This window comes from Musa acuminata, chromosome BXJ2-2 (genome assembly GCF_036884655.1).
Source record: "Musa acuminata AAA Group cultivar baxijiao chromosome BXJ2-2, Cavendish_Baxijiao_AAA, whole genome shotgun sequence".
NCBI lineage: Eukaryota > Viridiplantae > Streptophyta > Magnoliopsida > Zingiberales > Musaceae > Musa > Musa acuminata.
This window is the reverse complement of record NC_088339.1, coordinates 29,192,001-29,208,496: the sequence shown is the minus strand read 5'-3', so window position 1 is coordinate 29,208,496 and position 16,496 is coordinate 29,192,001. Positions and strand designations below refer to the sequence as shown.

General features: G+C 43.8%; 2 protein-coding genes across 3 annotated transcripts; one reads left to right on the top strand and one right to left on the bottom strand.

Moving 5' to 3' along the window:
• Positions 1-224: 224 nt before the first annotated feature.
• LOC103975530 (phosphatidylinositol 4-phosphate 5-kinase 1) lies at positions 225-5,068 on the bottom strand. Of its 2 annotated transcripts, none has more exons than XM_009390513.3 (8): positions 3,580-5,068; positions 3,320-3,487; positions 3,067-3,232; positions 2,460-2,570; positions 2,132-2,325; positions 1,899-2,029; positions 1,727-1,823; positions 225-951 (listed from the first exon to the last, which is right to left on the bottom strand). In XM_009390513.3, the coding sequence occupies exons 1-8, from the start codon at positions 4,749-4,751 to the stop codon at positions 645-647; spliced, it is 2,346 nt and encodes a 781-aa protein (XP_009388788.2). In that variant the 5' UTR covers positions 4,752-5,068; the 3' UTR covers positions 225-644. The 2 variants fall into 2 exon arrangements, 1 of the variants encoding a protein (XP_009388788.2); XR_010484600.1 differs by having other exon boundaries at positions 900-951; positions 1,727-1,836.
• Positions 5,069-12,249: 7,181 nt separating this feature from the next.
• LOC135605891 (protein FAF-like, chloroplastic) lies at positions 12,250-14,158 on the top strand. Its single transcript, XM_065096480.1, has 2 exons — positions 12,250-12,406; positions 12,540-14,158. The coding sequence occupies exons 1-2, from the start codon at positions 12,387-12,389 to the stop codon at positions 13,882-13,884; spliced, it is 1,365 nt and encodes a 454-aa protein (XP_064952552.1). The 5' UTR covers positions 12,250-12,386; the 3' UTR covers positions 13,885-14,158.
• The last annotated feature ends 2,338 nt before the right edge of the window (positions 14,159-16,496 follow it).

Here is a 16,496-nt window from a genome sequence, read left to right as displayed (position 1 = left end):
CGCACTTTTCTCTCCTTTTGATGCCATTCTCCCTCACACTTTTTCCCACCTCCAATGCCCCTCGGTTTAACCCTTCCACAAGCTACCAAGTGTAGCAGCATAAGCTTTCTCTGCATCCTCTGCAAAAGCTTACCCCCCCAGCCATTTAAGTACTGGGAAAGGAAGGAACAATAACAGAGAGAGAAGATGAGCGAGAGAGAGAGAGAGAGAGAGAGGTGTCTTAGTCACACAAACAGCTGGTGCAATTAAATATCTGTATTTTACTTCCCTATCCTCATAAAAAACATCATCAACATCATCATCCACCTTATTCTATGCCCCTAACAAAAGCTTGCTTAGAGATTCCTTCATTTCAGGAAGTAAAAGAATTCTACTCCCTCCCTATCATCAGAAGGAAAAAAGATTAAAAACAAAAGGTAAAGTAAAAAAAAAGAAACGAAATTCAACTCTCCCTCACCCCAATGACCATGTACACATCTTTCACCATGGCTGAGCTTCAAAATTCAGCCTCGGCCATCAACTTTAGCAACCATAAAATTGCCTATATAATCACACAATGCAACTCCATGCTGCACATATGTATTAACATTTGATGCATGTTGCTCCCACTGCTGCAGCGATCCTCTGTGCAATGATAGCTCATGTTAATCATCTTCCACGAAGATTCTGCCAATGAAATCCTGGAACCTTCTCGAGTAGAGCTTGGGGTCCACCGCCGAGATGGAATTGGGATCGACGTGCAGCGATTTGTAGGCATGCTCCAATTTTTTAGTGATGTCGTAGTCCTGGAGGATATCGATTATACCAAAGCAGAGCAGCACATCATGGAGCTCACCACTTCGTGTTGGCGTAGATAACCCACCACCAGCTACAAGAAATGGCTCGGACTCTGTTCTTGTAATGCGCTCTGCTCTTGCAGGCATGTTTGCACCCAGACGGATCGATGGTTTCCTGTTCATTGCAAAGAAATTTCGATATAGATGATATGATCAAGAGAAACATTACAACAACAGGAACAATTGTCCTTGAAACAGGAAATGTAATCATTCTACAGAAGATAATTAAGAGATCATGTTCTCTCCTTTTGCTACACATGAAGCACACCTAGGACTCAAATGATGCCATATTCATCCCATGTAGGCCAACTAGATGACAGTGGAGCTACATCATGATGAGAACCACATCATGCCACTTACAATTGCTACGTGGGGCCTGATGAAGGAGGAAAGAGTCCATGAATTTTATAATGATCCAATTACTCCATCCACGGGAACAGAAGTAGATCATTGGCTGATGACTACTTGACAGTTTACAAAGCAACAGCTTTAACGGGTTGAGTTAGCAAAATGATTAATTAATTGCAGATGTATGAAAGCATAAAAGAGAATAAATAATTAGTTCTTGGAGCTGTGTTCTATGGACAAAATTCGGAAACAGTGATCCCCTATCTCTGATGGTAGCAGACAATGACTCCTAGAATTACTCTACCACAAGGTTCTCTATGAAAAGCTAACTTGGATTTACAAAAGCACTCATCCAATTAGCACAAATTGCAGTAAAAGAAGGCATCTGAAATCTAGTTTTCCACCATACCAAGAATGAAGATTAACCGGAAGCACCACTTTTCTATCACACCATGCATCACTAATGTTGCTCAAGGAGCATGTAACACCACTAAGCTTTTAATCAGAAAACATGCATTGAACTCAACAATGATAAGACATACCGTGTGTCCAGCATCTGATCATCTTGACAGGTTGACGCTGAGAAGCTCAAGTCAGACCAGGCTTCTCCACGGTGAAATGAGTCTTTGTCATATAATTCTGATCATCATTTCTATGATTAGATCAATGTCAGATTCATGAACTGTTTACAGTTAAAATCAAGCTTCGACTTACTTGGTAAATCCGGAAATGGTGACAGGCTTATTTTAGAAGCTGAGAGATGATCACAGAAGTGTACTCCCACCAGGAGACTATAATCCATAATCCCCTCTGCTTCTAAGAACTCGCAGTCCTTCTTGATTTGTCTACAAGGTGATAAAGGTTCTATCAGACCAAAGAACACAAAGCGGAGATTGAAACAAACCAAAGCAATCAATCAAATTTCTAGTATTAGAATGTGATCTTACTCGAGAAGCTCTATGTACCAAGACGTTTTAAGGCGAAATACAAAGTCGAGGTCGAGATCCTTAAGGGTTGTTGTCTCATCAATCTCACCCTCAGCCTTGTCAGTTGTTCGGCCATGGGAAGAACCTTTCAAATCAAATCTTCTATGTATTTGATATCCAGAGCAGAACAAATTACCCATAACAATGAAACGGACCTGGATTCCAGCCAACATACATGTGTCAGAAGATCAGATAATAACAAATATATGTAGAAATTACAATAAAAAGTGAAGCCATGTGGTTATGTTACTGTAATATAACACAAGCTTATGCTTAAATATTTGCATACCTTCTGACCACCAATTGGTTTCACACAATGCACACCATAGAATCTCGTCACTAACGAATTCTCACAGTGACATACATGTCGGTAATAACTGGGTAACATCCTAAGGAGTACCTGCAAGTGCATTGCAAAACAAATGGAATCAGTATCAAGGGCCATACTTTGCAAGAAACGTACACAAAATACATGAGTATTACCAGCCGAAAAAAATCTCAAATTAACATTGTTAAATTCATCAAAGACCCCAAGGGAAAAATTAAGTGTTTACTTTGAAACAAGTAATAAAACCAACTCCAAAATAAACAGGCTTGGAAGCATTGATCACTCCCAACTGAAGAACAAAAAGGAACCCACAGTGTGTTATAGCACAATGTCATTTCACTAGTTATATAAATACCAATGGCCAAAAGAAAAACCCCAATCTATATCAAAACTATTAACAATTAAATTTATCAATGCCTTTTCAAGTTCATCTGCAATAATTGAATAATAAAACATGTCTTTCTTTCCCACAACAAATGAAATGACTCGACGAAGGTGATCCATAACTAGAAGACCTGGAGAATCCACAATTTTGGTAAAGGAAATCCTGGAGAGCTAATCAGCTAACCTTCACTTCAGATTTCTTTACTGTCTTAATCATAAATCGATCATCCTGGGTCAGGAAAAAGAAGCTGCCACTCTTCCCAGGGGAAGACAGCTCCCTCAATGCGTCATTTCCACAAATAGCTAACATATAATCTGCCGGATCCACCGAGAACAACTTCCTCAGGTGCCTGCAATCCAAGAACCAAATCACATACTTTCATCAATTAAAGACGCAAATTCCATTAAGCTAGAAATCATTCGAATAAAAAAAATACCCGAAGACCCTGGGGCAGTAGTCCTTCCAGCGGAATTCGACCGACTGGTGGGGTGGAGTAGTCTTTGATCCCTCAGGAGGAAACCTTGTCCAGAACTTCTCCATCGGATCGAAATCTGCTGGCCTCAGCTCCCGCAGTTGAGTCGATCCTGGCTTTCCAATCGAGTATCTGAGTCCAAAAACCAAATCGACGAAACAATTCAGTGCTTGCATTCATGGGTCAATCTTAGCAATTGCAGAATAAACCCTTTGACCATCTACCTAATGCCTAATTGAAGGTTTAACATCAGATCGTAGTTCTTGTGCCCCTTCGATATTGTCTGCCCCGGCTTCTTTGCCTCCTGCATCAACAAGACGCTGGGCCTGCGTCGCTGGTGCACAGACCCGATGAGGGTGCCACTTCCATGGTCGAATGCCAAACCATCTTTGTACATCATCGATGCCTCGAGGGTGTCGATGATATCGCAGGTGATGTCCCCTGCGTCTCCGTCCGACTCCCAAATGCAGATCCTGGGGAAGTTCTTCTCGGCCGCCGAGCTCCCCCTACCGGCCGCTCCTCCATCGACCGACGACGACCGCTTCCTGGGAGCAAGGACCAGCGGTGCAGTTGGCGCCGATCCATCATACAACTGAAAGAAGGGGTTTCTCCTCCCGTCGGTCTCCTTCCAAGCAGCAGTGGCGGCGGGGTAAAAGGTTCCGTTGAGGGCCTTCGGCTCGCCGCGGTTCCAGCTGCCGACGTAGCAACTGCCGTCCGGCCAGGTGAAGACGCCGCTGCCCCTTGGGACGCCGTTCTCCCACTGGCCGTCGTATCGGTTGCCGTTAGCCCAGATGAGCGCGCCGCGGCCGTTGATGACGCCGCCCCGCCACTCGCCCACGTACTGGTTGCCATTCCGCCAGACGTAGCGGCCGCGGCCCTCCTGAAGGTTGCGCCGCCACATGCCCTCATAATAGTCGCCGTTGGCGTAGGACTTGCTGCCGAATCCGTGCTTTCGGTCGGCCACCCACTGGCCGCGGTAGGTGTCTCCGTCGGCTCCTGTGAAGGTGCCGAAGCCCTCCATCCGGCCGGAGCGGAAATCGCCCTCGAAGGTGGCGCCGGAGGGCCAAGAGAACTTGCCCTTCCCAGTAGCCTTCCCCCGCCGCCACTCCCCCTCGTACATACACCCGTCCGCCCAAAGGTACTTCCCACGCCCGTGCGGCGCGCTGCCCACGAACCCTCCCGTATACAGGTCCCCGTTCGGTAGCACCTTCTCCACCGCCGCCTCCTCAGCGGAGTCGACCGTAGGCGTCACCCTCCGCCCGCCTCCCCCACCCTGCGATCTACCCCTAGGATGAACAGGAGGCTTTTCCCCGTCCTCAGCCGCCTCCTCCACGCCGGCTCCGGTAGTGGTGGTGCCAACGGTCGCGTCGCTATTGTCATCAGCAGGTCGCCGCATTCTACGTCCTCCCCCGGCGATCGCGAGCCCTAATCGCTGGCCGTTGCGACGCGCATTCCTCACCGATGAATGCAGATCCAGCGCCTGTTTCCTCCTCCCCCAAAAGATGGCTCTTTTCCGAAGCGAATCAAGACCCAAGCCGAACCGGAGAACAAAGACAGGAAAGGGTCTCCAAAAAAATGAGATGAGTTGATAGACGGAGAGAGAGAGGACCAGAGAAGAGAAAAGATTGTTGTCGAGAGAGGACGCGGAAGAGGAGAGGAAGGTCTGCCACAGTTGCCGCTTTACCCTTCGTGTAGGAAACGTTGCAGCCGCGACGCGAGAGAGAGAGAGAGAGAGAGAGAGAGTAGTAATAATACAATCCAACGACACTTATACTGATCCGCGGAGACACCGTATCGTGTCGCAATGACGATAATGCTTCTAGACTCATCCTTAATTACCCAACAGACCATTCGTTCCAACTGTCAGCCCCCGAGGACTATTTACCAGGATCGCCAAACCCACACGGTGCACAGTTTACCATATTACTCCCTCTGATTCGATCAACTGAAGTACGCATCCCGGTCCCACTCAGGCGTGGCGAGGATTTAGCGCGTGAGACGGCCGATCCCGTGCCCGCTGTCTCGACGGTGACTTGGTTTTGCGGATCGGCGTTTTTAACGGTATCGTCCTTGGAAAAATCCGACATGATATGTTTCCATCTTTGGTAGACTACTTGGTCTTAATTGTCGTGGATTTCTTCGTTCGATGCTCGCCGTTATTTAGGTAAACGTAGCTGATGTCGGCTCCTAATTAGATTCTCTCGTCTTTCTTAATCACCTCAATTTTCAATTCACAGATTAAATTCTACGCATTTAATTGATTGAGGTGGGTGAGGATTAAATTCTAATTAGGTGCGGATATAATTGGCAATGTGAATTTGGAGGTCGCATGCATGACTTGCTATTGATCAAAAGAGAGACCGGGTTCATATGGGTTGTGATCATCACCCTGGAGATCGACGGTGAGATTGACACCTAGATGAGAGAGAAAGTGAAAGATGATGGGGTCCTCACGTTGTGTTAATTAATGGGTGTGAAGGCAGATAAAAGATTTAGGTCGATATTGAAGCTTATTTTTTTTTGTGTTCTCGGCATGATTCATTTAAGATAATGTTACGATTATCAATTTCATTTGATCTAAATTATTGATCAAAATAGAAGTTGATAATAATATACTCGTTAAATTCTTATAAGTTAATTTTAATATTATTTATTTTTTAATCAAACTCTATGTATATGTGGTGTAGTGAATGGAGATTCCACATCTTGACAAGTCTTCTTATTTTATTGATAATTATTTTTTACTCGAGCTTTTTCACCATATCAAAATACTAAATCGATTCTTATATCAAATATCATAACCCAAGCTTGATATGCTAACTTGTGACACGTTAAGAAGTCTAGACCAGTAGAATTAGTAATTTAATCTCTTCTGTAATAAATCTGGTCAATGAAATAAAAACAGTCTATTCTACAGTTGAAAATACTACTTCTGTAATAGATCTCTTCTCCCGCTTTCTTAGATCTTGTTTGTTTCTTTTTTAAACTTATGAATTTAGTACATATAGCAAGAACGACTATTCGTTTATCAATTTTATTTGGTCTAAACTATTAATCAAATTATCTAGACTAAAGTTAATAATAGTATATTCATAAAATTCTTATAAGTCAATCTTAATTTTATCCACCTTTAATGTTGGATTAATAGAGATATTACAAGAATCCAACATCATAAATAAATGGATGATAACCTATTTGATGATTTAGTTACAACTCGAGGGTTTATTGATTTTGATGTGTTTTTATAATTTCTTGTTAGAATGACATATTATATAATTCAAGAGATTACGAAGAAAAATTACCAAACTTAGTTAACTTGATGTTATCGATAAGTGATATGATTAGTGTTACGGTAAGTAACTTTTTTAGCCGTGGCCTCGGGGCCGTCGCGGCTTGGTTCGGGTCCGGAAGGCGGTGATCTCCGTGGGGGCGCTCCTCGAGGTCTCCCGGCGGCCGAGCTCGGTGGTTCGGGTCGGGAGGTCGGTTCGACAGGTCGGGTCGGCGGTTCGGGTCGGCGGCTCGGGTCGGGAGGCAGCTCCGCCGCAGCTTCGGGAAGAGGCGACACCGTCTCGCACCTGCACACAGGTCGGGCCGGGAGCTCGGCCCGACCCCTCCGACGATCAAGTTAGAGAAAAATGTGAAGGGGATTGTGGATGAGGCAGAAGAAGAGCCTCTGAGTGTTTTGTGTCTGAGTGAGTTTCTTTTCCCCTTTTGTTCAGGGCTTCGGGGTATTTATAGAGGAGGTTTGATGTTACCCTACGTAGCTGTCTGCAGGGGCAGGACTGTACCTTTGGTGGCGTCTGACATTGCCACTGGGGCTACGTGGGAGACCGGGAGATCGCAGGGTATGGGCGAGCTTCAACCGTTACATGCTTCTGTCTCGTCCGGCTGTGCTGGGTCTGCCATTTTTTGTCATATCAATTAGCATTTCCGATGAATCAAAACTTGATACATGTCATCTTAAGGAATATCGTTTTGTTGAATCGATAGCTGCAAAAAATGATATTAGTCAAAGCAACATCCTTAGATACATTTTCATGTGGAACTAATTAGATAAATATCAAAATTTTCATGGACTTTCGATACCTCTGGTAAAATCTTTTGCTAGAGAAGACGAAGAAGAAGAAGAAGACGAGCAATATGTGATAAGAAAATTTCAGAAACAAAGGTTACAAGATACAAGCATTTTTCATCTTTTTTTTTTTTCTGTCCAATGCGACAATGCTTGAAAATTTGGTTAGGTCAAGTCAATTTCAATTAGTCGGATTGGGAATCAAGAATTGCAATGTCGATTAGGATTTAATTGTATGGTAATACATCAAAGGTGTCATAGAGAAGCGATCGTAGTTGGTTCAGTGCTGCTGGTGGATTCAATGGTATCGATCAGTGGGATTATTAACATACTCGAAGCTTGCTTTTATGATGTGATAGATTAGGATGTATGTGTTAGAATAATCATATCAATGACCTCAAACTTATCGTCCACAGCGATAGCGAAATGATTAGTGATGAGACTAGTAGCCATGGAGAATTCCAAGTAGAGCTCAACGTGTGTGTGTGTGTGTGTCAATCTTCGAGTTCATATTCGAGAGCATTCAATAATAGAATATTTTAGTTAGAAGTTTATAGTCTCATTTTATTATTGATAAATTTTTAAAAATATAATAATATGTTATTTTTCTACCGTCCTATTATTATTATCAATTTTATCCTTTCCTCTTATTTCATCCTTATCATCGTTTATCACCATGGTCGACACTAAAGACTCTCGCTCTTAATGTTATCATTCGAGAAGGAAAAAGAAAAAAGATTAAAAAAAAAAACATACGATCAATAGTTAATTTTTAGTTAAATTATGAGAAATTAAAATTAAAAAATCACTTAAATTGGTTGGAATTAAAACTCCAAAATGGGAATTGATTTGGGTGCATTAATGAATCAAAGAGATGGGATACACTACCAACATTTTTCTTAAATTTTTTGTTCTTTTAAATTAAATTCATTAGTTAGTCCATATCTAACACGAGATGATGGCATGATGTCACACACACATCAAAATAAATGCCGATATAACAAAATGTACTATATGTGTGCCTTTGAACAATTTGGTTATTGATGTAGGACAAAATTCGTGAAAATATTGAAAAAGATAAGTTTTTCTTTGGATTATATGAGTGCATGTGCAATTGCTTAGAATATCAACATTAATATGTCGAGGAAATAAAAAAAAAAAAGATGAATAACTATTTAAAGGAAAACAAAAAAAACATGTCGAGTCAAAGATCAATACCTAAATTTGGAGCTTGCAATAAATAAAGTTGACCAAAGACTTGTAACTAAGTAGTTTGTGTCAACAAATGAAATTGATGTACGAAGAATCTATATCGATATAAGAAGAATAACAATTAAGACAACATAATAACAATCAAGTATGTCAAAATAAGGGACCCTATATGATTTCAAAGATGAGGTGTTGTGGTCCACTTGTCTTGATGATGATGAAAACCTAATGTATTCATTTGGTCCCTCCATCGTTTTAATCTAAGGAGGTGGACTGACTTCATATGGAGTACGACTAGACTCCAATAAAAAAAATAATTATTTTTTTACTTTTTCGATTTAACACCAATTCTCTATGGATAATAAAACTATACAAAACTACTCTTAGAATTTAAGATAAATTCTAAGTGTCCTTTAATTTGATTTCGACTAGATTCATTTACGAGAAAATACTTATAAAGTTATTTGATGTCTTATCCATCATCATTCTTATCGAACCCTAAATGAAAATAAAAAGAGAAAACAATTTGAATATGGGTGATTGAAGTCTTACTCGATGGACACAATCGGATAGATAACTTGACATCCCAAGTGCATGGTAGGAGGGGTTCCACTCGAGTGGTGCAATGTCTTTGCAAGCACTCGATGAGTGACTATCATAGACAAAAATGTTGTCTCCACCACCAATTCACTAACTTTACATAAGTTGATGCAGCCATCAATGGGGTGTCCTATGTTACCCATTTCTCAAGTAGTGGGATCCCCAATTGGAATGTCCACTGATCCCACGTCCATTACGATGTCATGTGGTGTCCAATTCTATATCGAAGATGGATAGAAATATACACAAACAAGGTACTTTTGTATCCTAGTATTATATAATGTATACACATATCATTTAAATAGCGTCCAACATCACACCTCAATTTAAAAGAAATTATCATGAACTTTTCTAGCGTCATCACTTCTTCATAATATATGGACATGATGTTGTGCACCACAGCTAGAGAGAGAGAGAGAGAGAGAGAGAGAGGTCGGGCTCTATAATATGAGCATTTGTCTTTGGTGAGGACAACAATGTCACAACTCTGTGAAAAATAATATCACATGGAGGTCGATAAAGATATATTAATTAACATGATGCATGTAGTATTGATCAACCCTAGAGATGATGGCCATAGAGAAAGCTTGAAACATAACTCCAACATGCATAGAGTAGAAGTCACGCATGATTAGAAGAACACAAAGTCAATCCAAATAGCTATAGATATAAAGCAATGGGCCTTTGTCATGCATGACTCCCCGATATCTAAGCAAACACAATTGACCAATTGTTCTCGACTTGCATAGGAATTAGTTCTTAATCTAACACTCCTCTCTCTCTCTCTCTCTCTATCTATCTATCTATCTATCTATCTCCCTGCACTTGTCATATCTCAAATCTTCTGAAGTGAGTTATGGGAAAAATGCCTTCCCTCTCCATGCATTTGATTGGGCTAGACACAGTCACATAGGTTTAGTTTTGGTGAGTTTATGGGCTTGGGCCTGATGGCTTTGCAATCTTTTTGTTATGGGTCAATTTTATTTCTTCGTCGGAAAAAAAAAATTGATTTATAAGAATCCGACGAATAATGAATGTATTATTATTAACTCGGATTTATGATATGGAACTATCATTAAGATTTTACGATGAGTGTGAGACAGTGTGTACTATATTAAGATTATGTTAGCTTTTTGATAAGATATCAATACTATCTTCGGAGAGGAAGAGTATGAATACTCTGAATTAGTCTCAGATTTGCTGCTTATGCCTCTGCCTCCGGTGCAGTTTGTTCTTACTGTAACTAAAAGAAAGCTGAAAGCTCATCTGATTACAACTATGGTTGCCGCAGAAATGATTTCAGAACTGTCATGAGAGCTTCGATGATATGATCATGAGAGTGTCTCTGAAATCCTCTGTCGATGATATGATCTTGTTACATAAAATGTGGATTCTCTCTTGAGTAGAGAATATAGATAGGTTTACGTCCATGTAGCTTGATCTTGCTCGACCCACCACCAGCAAAGAATGCCTTTGCCTTTGTCCACAAGTGCAGAGATCCTCTGTCTATGATCCCTACTACCGGCATAGGTAATCCAAGTGCCCGACAACATGGAACCAAATTGGCACTGCTGCCGCTCCGTCAGCCAGATTAGAATCTGTGGCAGGTGATGGGCCAGTCCACAATTATTAGTGTTCTTTAGCTTTCTTCTCTCATCAGCTGCAAAAAGGCCTCACGCTAGGAGAGAGTCGGAGATCTCCCCTGGATCTCAAGTGCTTGTCTGTGATGAAAGATGCTCCCTTCGCTGGATCGCATGCCGGAGCTAAATCTCAGATGGTGCAGAGCAAGAAGAGGCAAGCTCGCCATAACATGGTGGCCAAGGTTTAAGCGAATTCTGGGTTGGACAGTGGAGATGAACTCGACAAAGCTTCAGAACGGATTGGTCAACAAAATATTATAGGGTCGGAGAGAAGACATCACGATTTACTTGGATCTGCTACAGAGCAAATTATTCGAACAGAGAGAGAGAGAGGTCTTTCCAAGTCCAAACCACAACCACAATATCGACAGAATTGTCTCATGATCATCGTGTTTATTGGGCTTGTCGTCACCAAATGTCCTTCCCTATCCATTGAACGATTCTTCCTGTGCTTGATTGATGAAAGGTGGCCGAGAATATGCTGGCTCGTCGAAGGACGACGGCGACGTGCGTGTAATAGTTTTCTCTCAACGTGGCTCCACCTGCCTCGTCCAGGCCAATGCAACACTGTGGTACTGAGTCGAGAACAAGAGCTTTTTGTATGCATGCACTGCCGCGTTCAAACGTTAGGTGTTACCTCTGTTAATGTTAAGAATGGAATCTAACGTGTGTGTGTGTGTGTGTGTGTGTGAGAGAGAGAGAGAGAGAGAGAGAGAGAGAGAGAGAGAGAGAGAGAGAGGAGGAGGAGGAGGATACTACGTCATGAGTCGGTATCATACGTCTAAAAATTCATCAAATTGTAAAAGAATATGGATCCCAAAAAGCTCAGCTGAAGTGGGGATGGATGCTAATATGCTTCACTGTGGTACTCTATCAACTTAAGTAATACAAACGCATGCCAGTGCTGGCGAGCTCTGGCGATCAAACTGACTCCAGTAATGTGTCGGAAAAATGCCTCAGCACATTAACCAGAGGTTTATTCTTGGAATTTAGTCTGATGAATGGGCCAAAAAGATGCTACAATGACAGGAGATTATTCCACTCTTCTTTTCTACTAGTAAAAAGCAAGGCAAGGGAATCATCTATAGAGAGCATGTGAATGATGCATCATCTATCTACGAAAGCTCCTCCATATATACATATTACATATAATTGTTATTCCATTTTCATGGCTGAGAAATGTATGAGAAAGGTGAGCGAGTGATGGGGAAAGAAAAGACGGGGAAATGGACGATAGATAAAGCTGGAAAAGAGGGTGTGATTCTGGCTGCAGCAACGAGTGGTGGGAGGGCCCCGCGCAGCTAAAGGTTCCACCCGGAGAGTGAGAGACAGAAGGCAACCCTGCTTTCTCCTACTACAAATACCACCTCTCCCCCCGCCATTCCTCATCAGCAGGGCTGCCTCTGACAAGCCACAAGCCAACCAAACCCATCCTCTCTCTCTCTCTCTCTCTCTCTCTCTGAGAAGAGAAGGTGAGGGTGGTCGACAAGAGAGAAAGAGAGGAAATTACATGGCACCTCCTTGTTTGAGGTAACCACAGCTTTACCGACTTCTCTTCATTTCGTAGAACTAAACTACCTCACCTCCTTTCTGCTCTGCTGGTATATGATCTGTGAGCTTCGGCTCGACTATCCTCAGAATCCTCATTGCTTTTCTGATCAAGGTCCCAACTTGAGATGTCGGTGGCTTTGCTGCAAACGCCCTTCCGACTGGAGAAGTGCGACCTCGCTAAGGATGATCCTGTGATGGCCCTGCACGATGAAGAGGACCTGCCCGGGCAATTCGACGTATGGAGCGCCATACAGGCGCAGAAAGCTGCCAATCCGGTCGCCTCTGATGCACCAGCTCCTTATGTTCATCCTCTTGTGAGGCGGTCCTCCAGTTCGCTGAGCCAGAAGAGCCTCGAGATATGCACGGAGAGCCTTGGATCGGAGACCGGCTCTGATGACTTCTCTTCGTTCCTCGACGAGCTTGACCGCGATTACTCGCTCGATATTGGAGCGGAGAAAGAAGAAGCGAATCATGACATGCATGACAAGCTGATAGTGATGGAAGAAGGAGGAGTGCGGTTTAGGAAGAAGGAAACAGAGGAGGTCCAAGTGCCGCTACGCAAAGGGAAGGAGCTCACATCAGTGAACTACCATTGCTCCGTCAGCAGACAGTCGCATCTGAGGTCGTTCCCTCCGCCGCTGCCGTCCATCTCCCGCCGCGACGGGGTGCCGTGCCTGCACATGAGGCCTCATCGCCGTGAAGGCCGGCTTCTCGTTGAGGCTGTCCCTGTACCTTCACAGAACTACTTCCACGCCCAGCGCGGGGACGGCCGCCTCCTCCTCTCCTTCATCGACGCCACCTTCGACGATCCAGAAGCCTCCTCCGACAACATACAAATCAACGAAGAATCAAATGGAATCGAAGTAAAAGAGATCGAACGGTCAGCAGAGGAAGAAGAAGTGGAAGAGAAGAACTGCTGCGCGGAAGACGAAGACGAGGAGGAGGAAGAAGAAGAAGAGGAAGTGGAAGTAGTCGACAGGGGAGCCGTCATCGAGGTAAAAGTGAGCACACAACCCCAGCAACAGACCGGCGGTGCCATGAAGGTCCTCCGCTCTTCCCTCGTCATCAACAAGTTCGTCGGCATCACGCCACAGAGAAGCAACACCAAGTGCGGGCTGCCGCCGGAAAGCGATGAAGCAAGCAAAACCGATCTCAACAACGCCGGCAAACTGCAGGCTACCACAGCAGCTCCAATCGTACGTCGACCCCCGCCAACAACCACCACGGCAGCAGCTGCAGTGGCGGTAGCCTCCACCCTCAGTGCCTCAGCCGAAGCTTACAGTGACGAAACGAGGTTGCCGATCGGCAACGACCGACACCTGCCACCGGACAACAAGCTTCTGTTCACGTCCAAGCGTCGGAACCGGGAGGAGCTGCTGCACAGCATGAGGAGATGCAGTCAGCTGCGCAGGCCATTGTTCATCAGGGAACCCTGTTGCATTGCCACTTCCTCCTGAGCCACAGCCTCCCATGGATCATTCTACGTCACTGATACTACCTATTTATCTACCTATATCTCTACCTATCCACGTCGATATTATAGTCATTAACATACTAAGGTCGCCCAACAATTAAGTGTCAAAAGCCTCACTGTTTGGCTCCCTTTGCATCAGCAGGTCAGTCTGCTGCTTTTGGACTGCCAATGTCCCTGTTTTTCCCACTCAGTGCTGGCACATCGACACCGTGATAATGGACAACTTGATATCATTGTTATTAGAATTTTGTTTGTTCCATGCTGTCTCTCACTGTGTTCGGAAATAATCCTGCTCAAATGTCTTAGCTTTTCTGTCTGCTAACACAGATTCGACAACGATGTGGTTTCCTGCATGGTTCAAGGAGAAGAGAAACTTACTGCATCAGTGATTTACATCTGCATGGTTCAAACAGAGACAATCTTTTAGTTGTTTCTGCCTTCATGCAGGCTCATGCCACCAATCTCCATACGAAACATCTCGGCCATGCAGTCATGGCTGCAGTACGTCCATATCATGAGTTTTTCCGCCTTCTTTATCTACTAAGACAGCACAATGAAAACAACGATTTCTCGAATAGTTATTACTGCATTGCAAAGAAAAATACTAGAGCTAAATGATACCTACGATTAACAAATGACGGAAAGGAGATAGTACTTTAATCAGAGCATCGAGGCAAAAGTTTCAGCAATTGTGTTCATATGTATGGATGTCATGACACACAGCAGAGATTCTATGAGATCAGTGGTATGACTTCTTGCAATCCGTTGTCGAAACTTGCATTGTGAAGACCGATATCAGTTGTCAAACGATACCCGCGATTAAGCTAATGATCAAAAGCAAATGAGTACTTTTGTGTTGAAGCATCTACAGAAGGTAAAAGACATAACAGAGGCCTTTCATGCGTTCTGCTCACAGAAGTTGATTCTTCTGTGAGTCGAATGTTCTCTCTATCAAGACTAGTAATGCAACAGGAACATGGACCACAGTCTATGATGAAAGATAAGCTAAATAAGAGCCACGAAGTATGGGTGAATACATGTATTGTTTGAAAGATGGAGAACAGGGCAAGTACAAAGATTGCTTGAGGCAGAAGCAATTAAAGCAGGGAATTGGATGTTGACCTACTGGTCTTATCAGGGGGGAGGGGTGGTGGAGGAAGAGAGAGGAGCGTGGGAATCTGAGAGGCGTTGGATTAGCATAACATCCATTACCGCACAACGTTAAACAGAGCAAAGACAATGCTAAAAGGCAAAAGAAAAGATGAAGAACCCAATGCTTCCTCCCATGGTAAAGCAAGCTTTGCAATTACTCCAATATCCCACCAGCGAGTCCCCCATTGCTTCTCCCCCCAGCTGTGAAATGTGTGCATGATACACGTTTGGAAAGTAGCACCCAGTGGACACGGGGAATCTGGTTCATCTCTTGTAGGTCTCACGCACTTGTTTGCTTGTGCCGTAGTGGCTGGCACAGGATCTTGCAGACGTGCGATCTCTGAGATGGGTCAATGGAAGCGTTTACAGCAGGCCCTTTGGAGTAGATCTGGGCCGTTCGTAGGCCCAATTATCTCTCCTATACGAGCATGGAAAAGTCTTCCATCGCAGACTAGTTTTGCATGCATATTCCCAACCTCTGTCCACGGTGGGAGAAACAGCAACAGTTTCTTTGGATCAAAGCCGCCGGTGTAGTCCCCACAGCCATTGTTGATGTGTCACCTCTCTTCAGTGTCTTGTTTGTTTGCCTGCGGTAGATATCCTGTCTTATATGGTCTGTCGCCAACCATCGTCGTCTTCCGCGAGAAGAGGAAGAAAGGCAACCAGCTTGGACAGATCTCCGTTAATGAGGGGATGCATGGTGATGACGACGATCACGTACTGTATATGTCGGCACTAAGAGTGCAGGTTTGGGCTTTGTAGTAGTGCCATTCAACCAACCGGGATAAACTCCATTAATGGGAATGATGATGATTAAGATTTATAATCAAACCATTTAAGTTTGATTTCATTTTAGAATGAAATCGATGGACTATCGAACTGATTTGATTCCGATTAAAATTCAAGACTATCTACGAGCAGCAGTGCGGATGCTCTGCATCGTAGACAATGGACGACAGAGTGCTTGAGTTAATCATCCAAGCATTATAATGCAGGTGCGCCATTATAATATGGACAATGATGCAAGACCCCAAGTCACCTCAAGGTGAAGAGCAAGTCAACTTTCATGTTGTTGTTATCGAAGTGGTGAACACCTTTATGACTAATGGTGGACTCGTTCTCCCACGAGCAGGAGGCCTACGGCGACATTTCTTCGTAAGGCGGCTTGGCCACTATGTGCAATAATGCCTCTTGAAATGAACGAGTGGGAAAAAGGAGTCAAATTTCGTCTATAAGTAGGAGCATCATAATTCCTCCACTTCACTGCAACACCCGCTTCTTCTTGTCCAAGATGAAGCCCTCCTCGGTCGTGTACTTTTGCATGATCTCTGCGCTTCTTCTGCTCCGAACTCCGACCGCGGTGGAGTCGGTGACATGCGACCCGACGTTGCTGAACCCCTGTGCGGCAGCCTTCCTGTTCTCTACGCGGCCCAGCAGCCTGTG

Excerpts from the sequence above, each read along its gene's own strand:
- LOC103975530 (XM_009390513.3), bottom strand. The coding sequence starts at position 4,751 with ATGCGGCGACCTGCTGATGACAATAGCGACGCGACCGTTGGCACCACC. Across the intron at positions 2,571-3,066 it reads TAAAGAAATCTGAAGTGAAG|GTACTCCTTAGGATGTTACC; the intron begins GTTAGCTGATTA and ends ATGCACTTGCAG. Across the intron at positions 2,030-2,131 it reads TGGTACATAGAGCTTCTCGA|ACAAATCAAGAAGGACTGCG; the intron begins GTAAGATCACAT and ends ATCACCTTGTAG.
- LOC135605891 (XM_065096480.1), top strand. The coding sequence starts at position 12,387 with ATGGCACCTCCTTGTTTGAG. Across the intron at positions 12,407-12,539 it reads ATGGCACCTCCTTGTTTGAG|GTCCCAACTTGAGATGTCGG; the intron begins GTAACCACAGCT and ends TTTCTGATCAAG.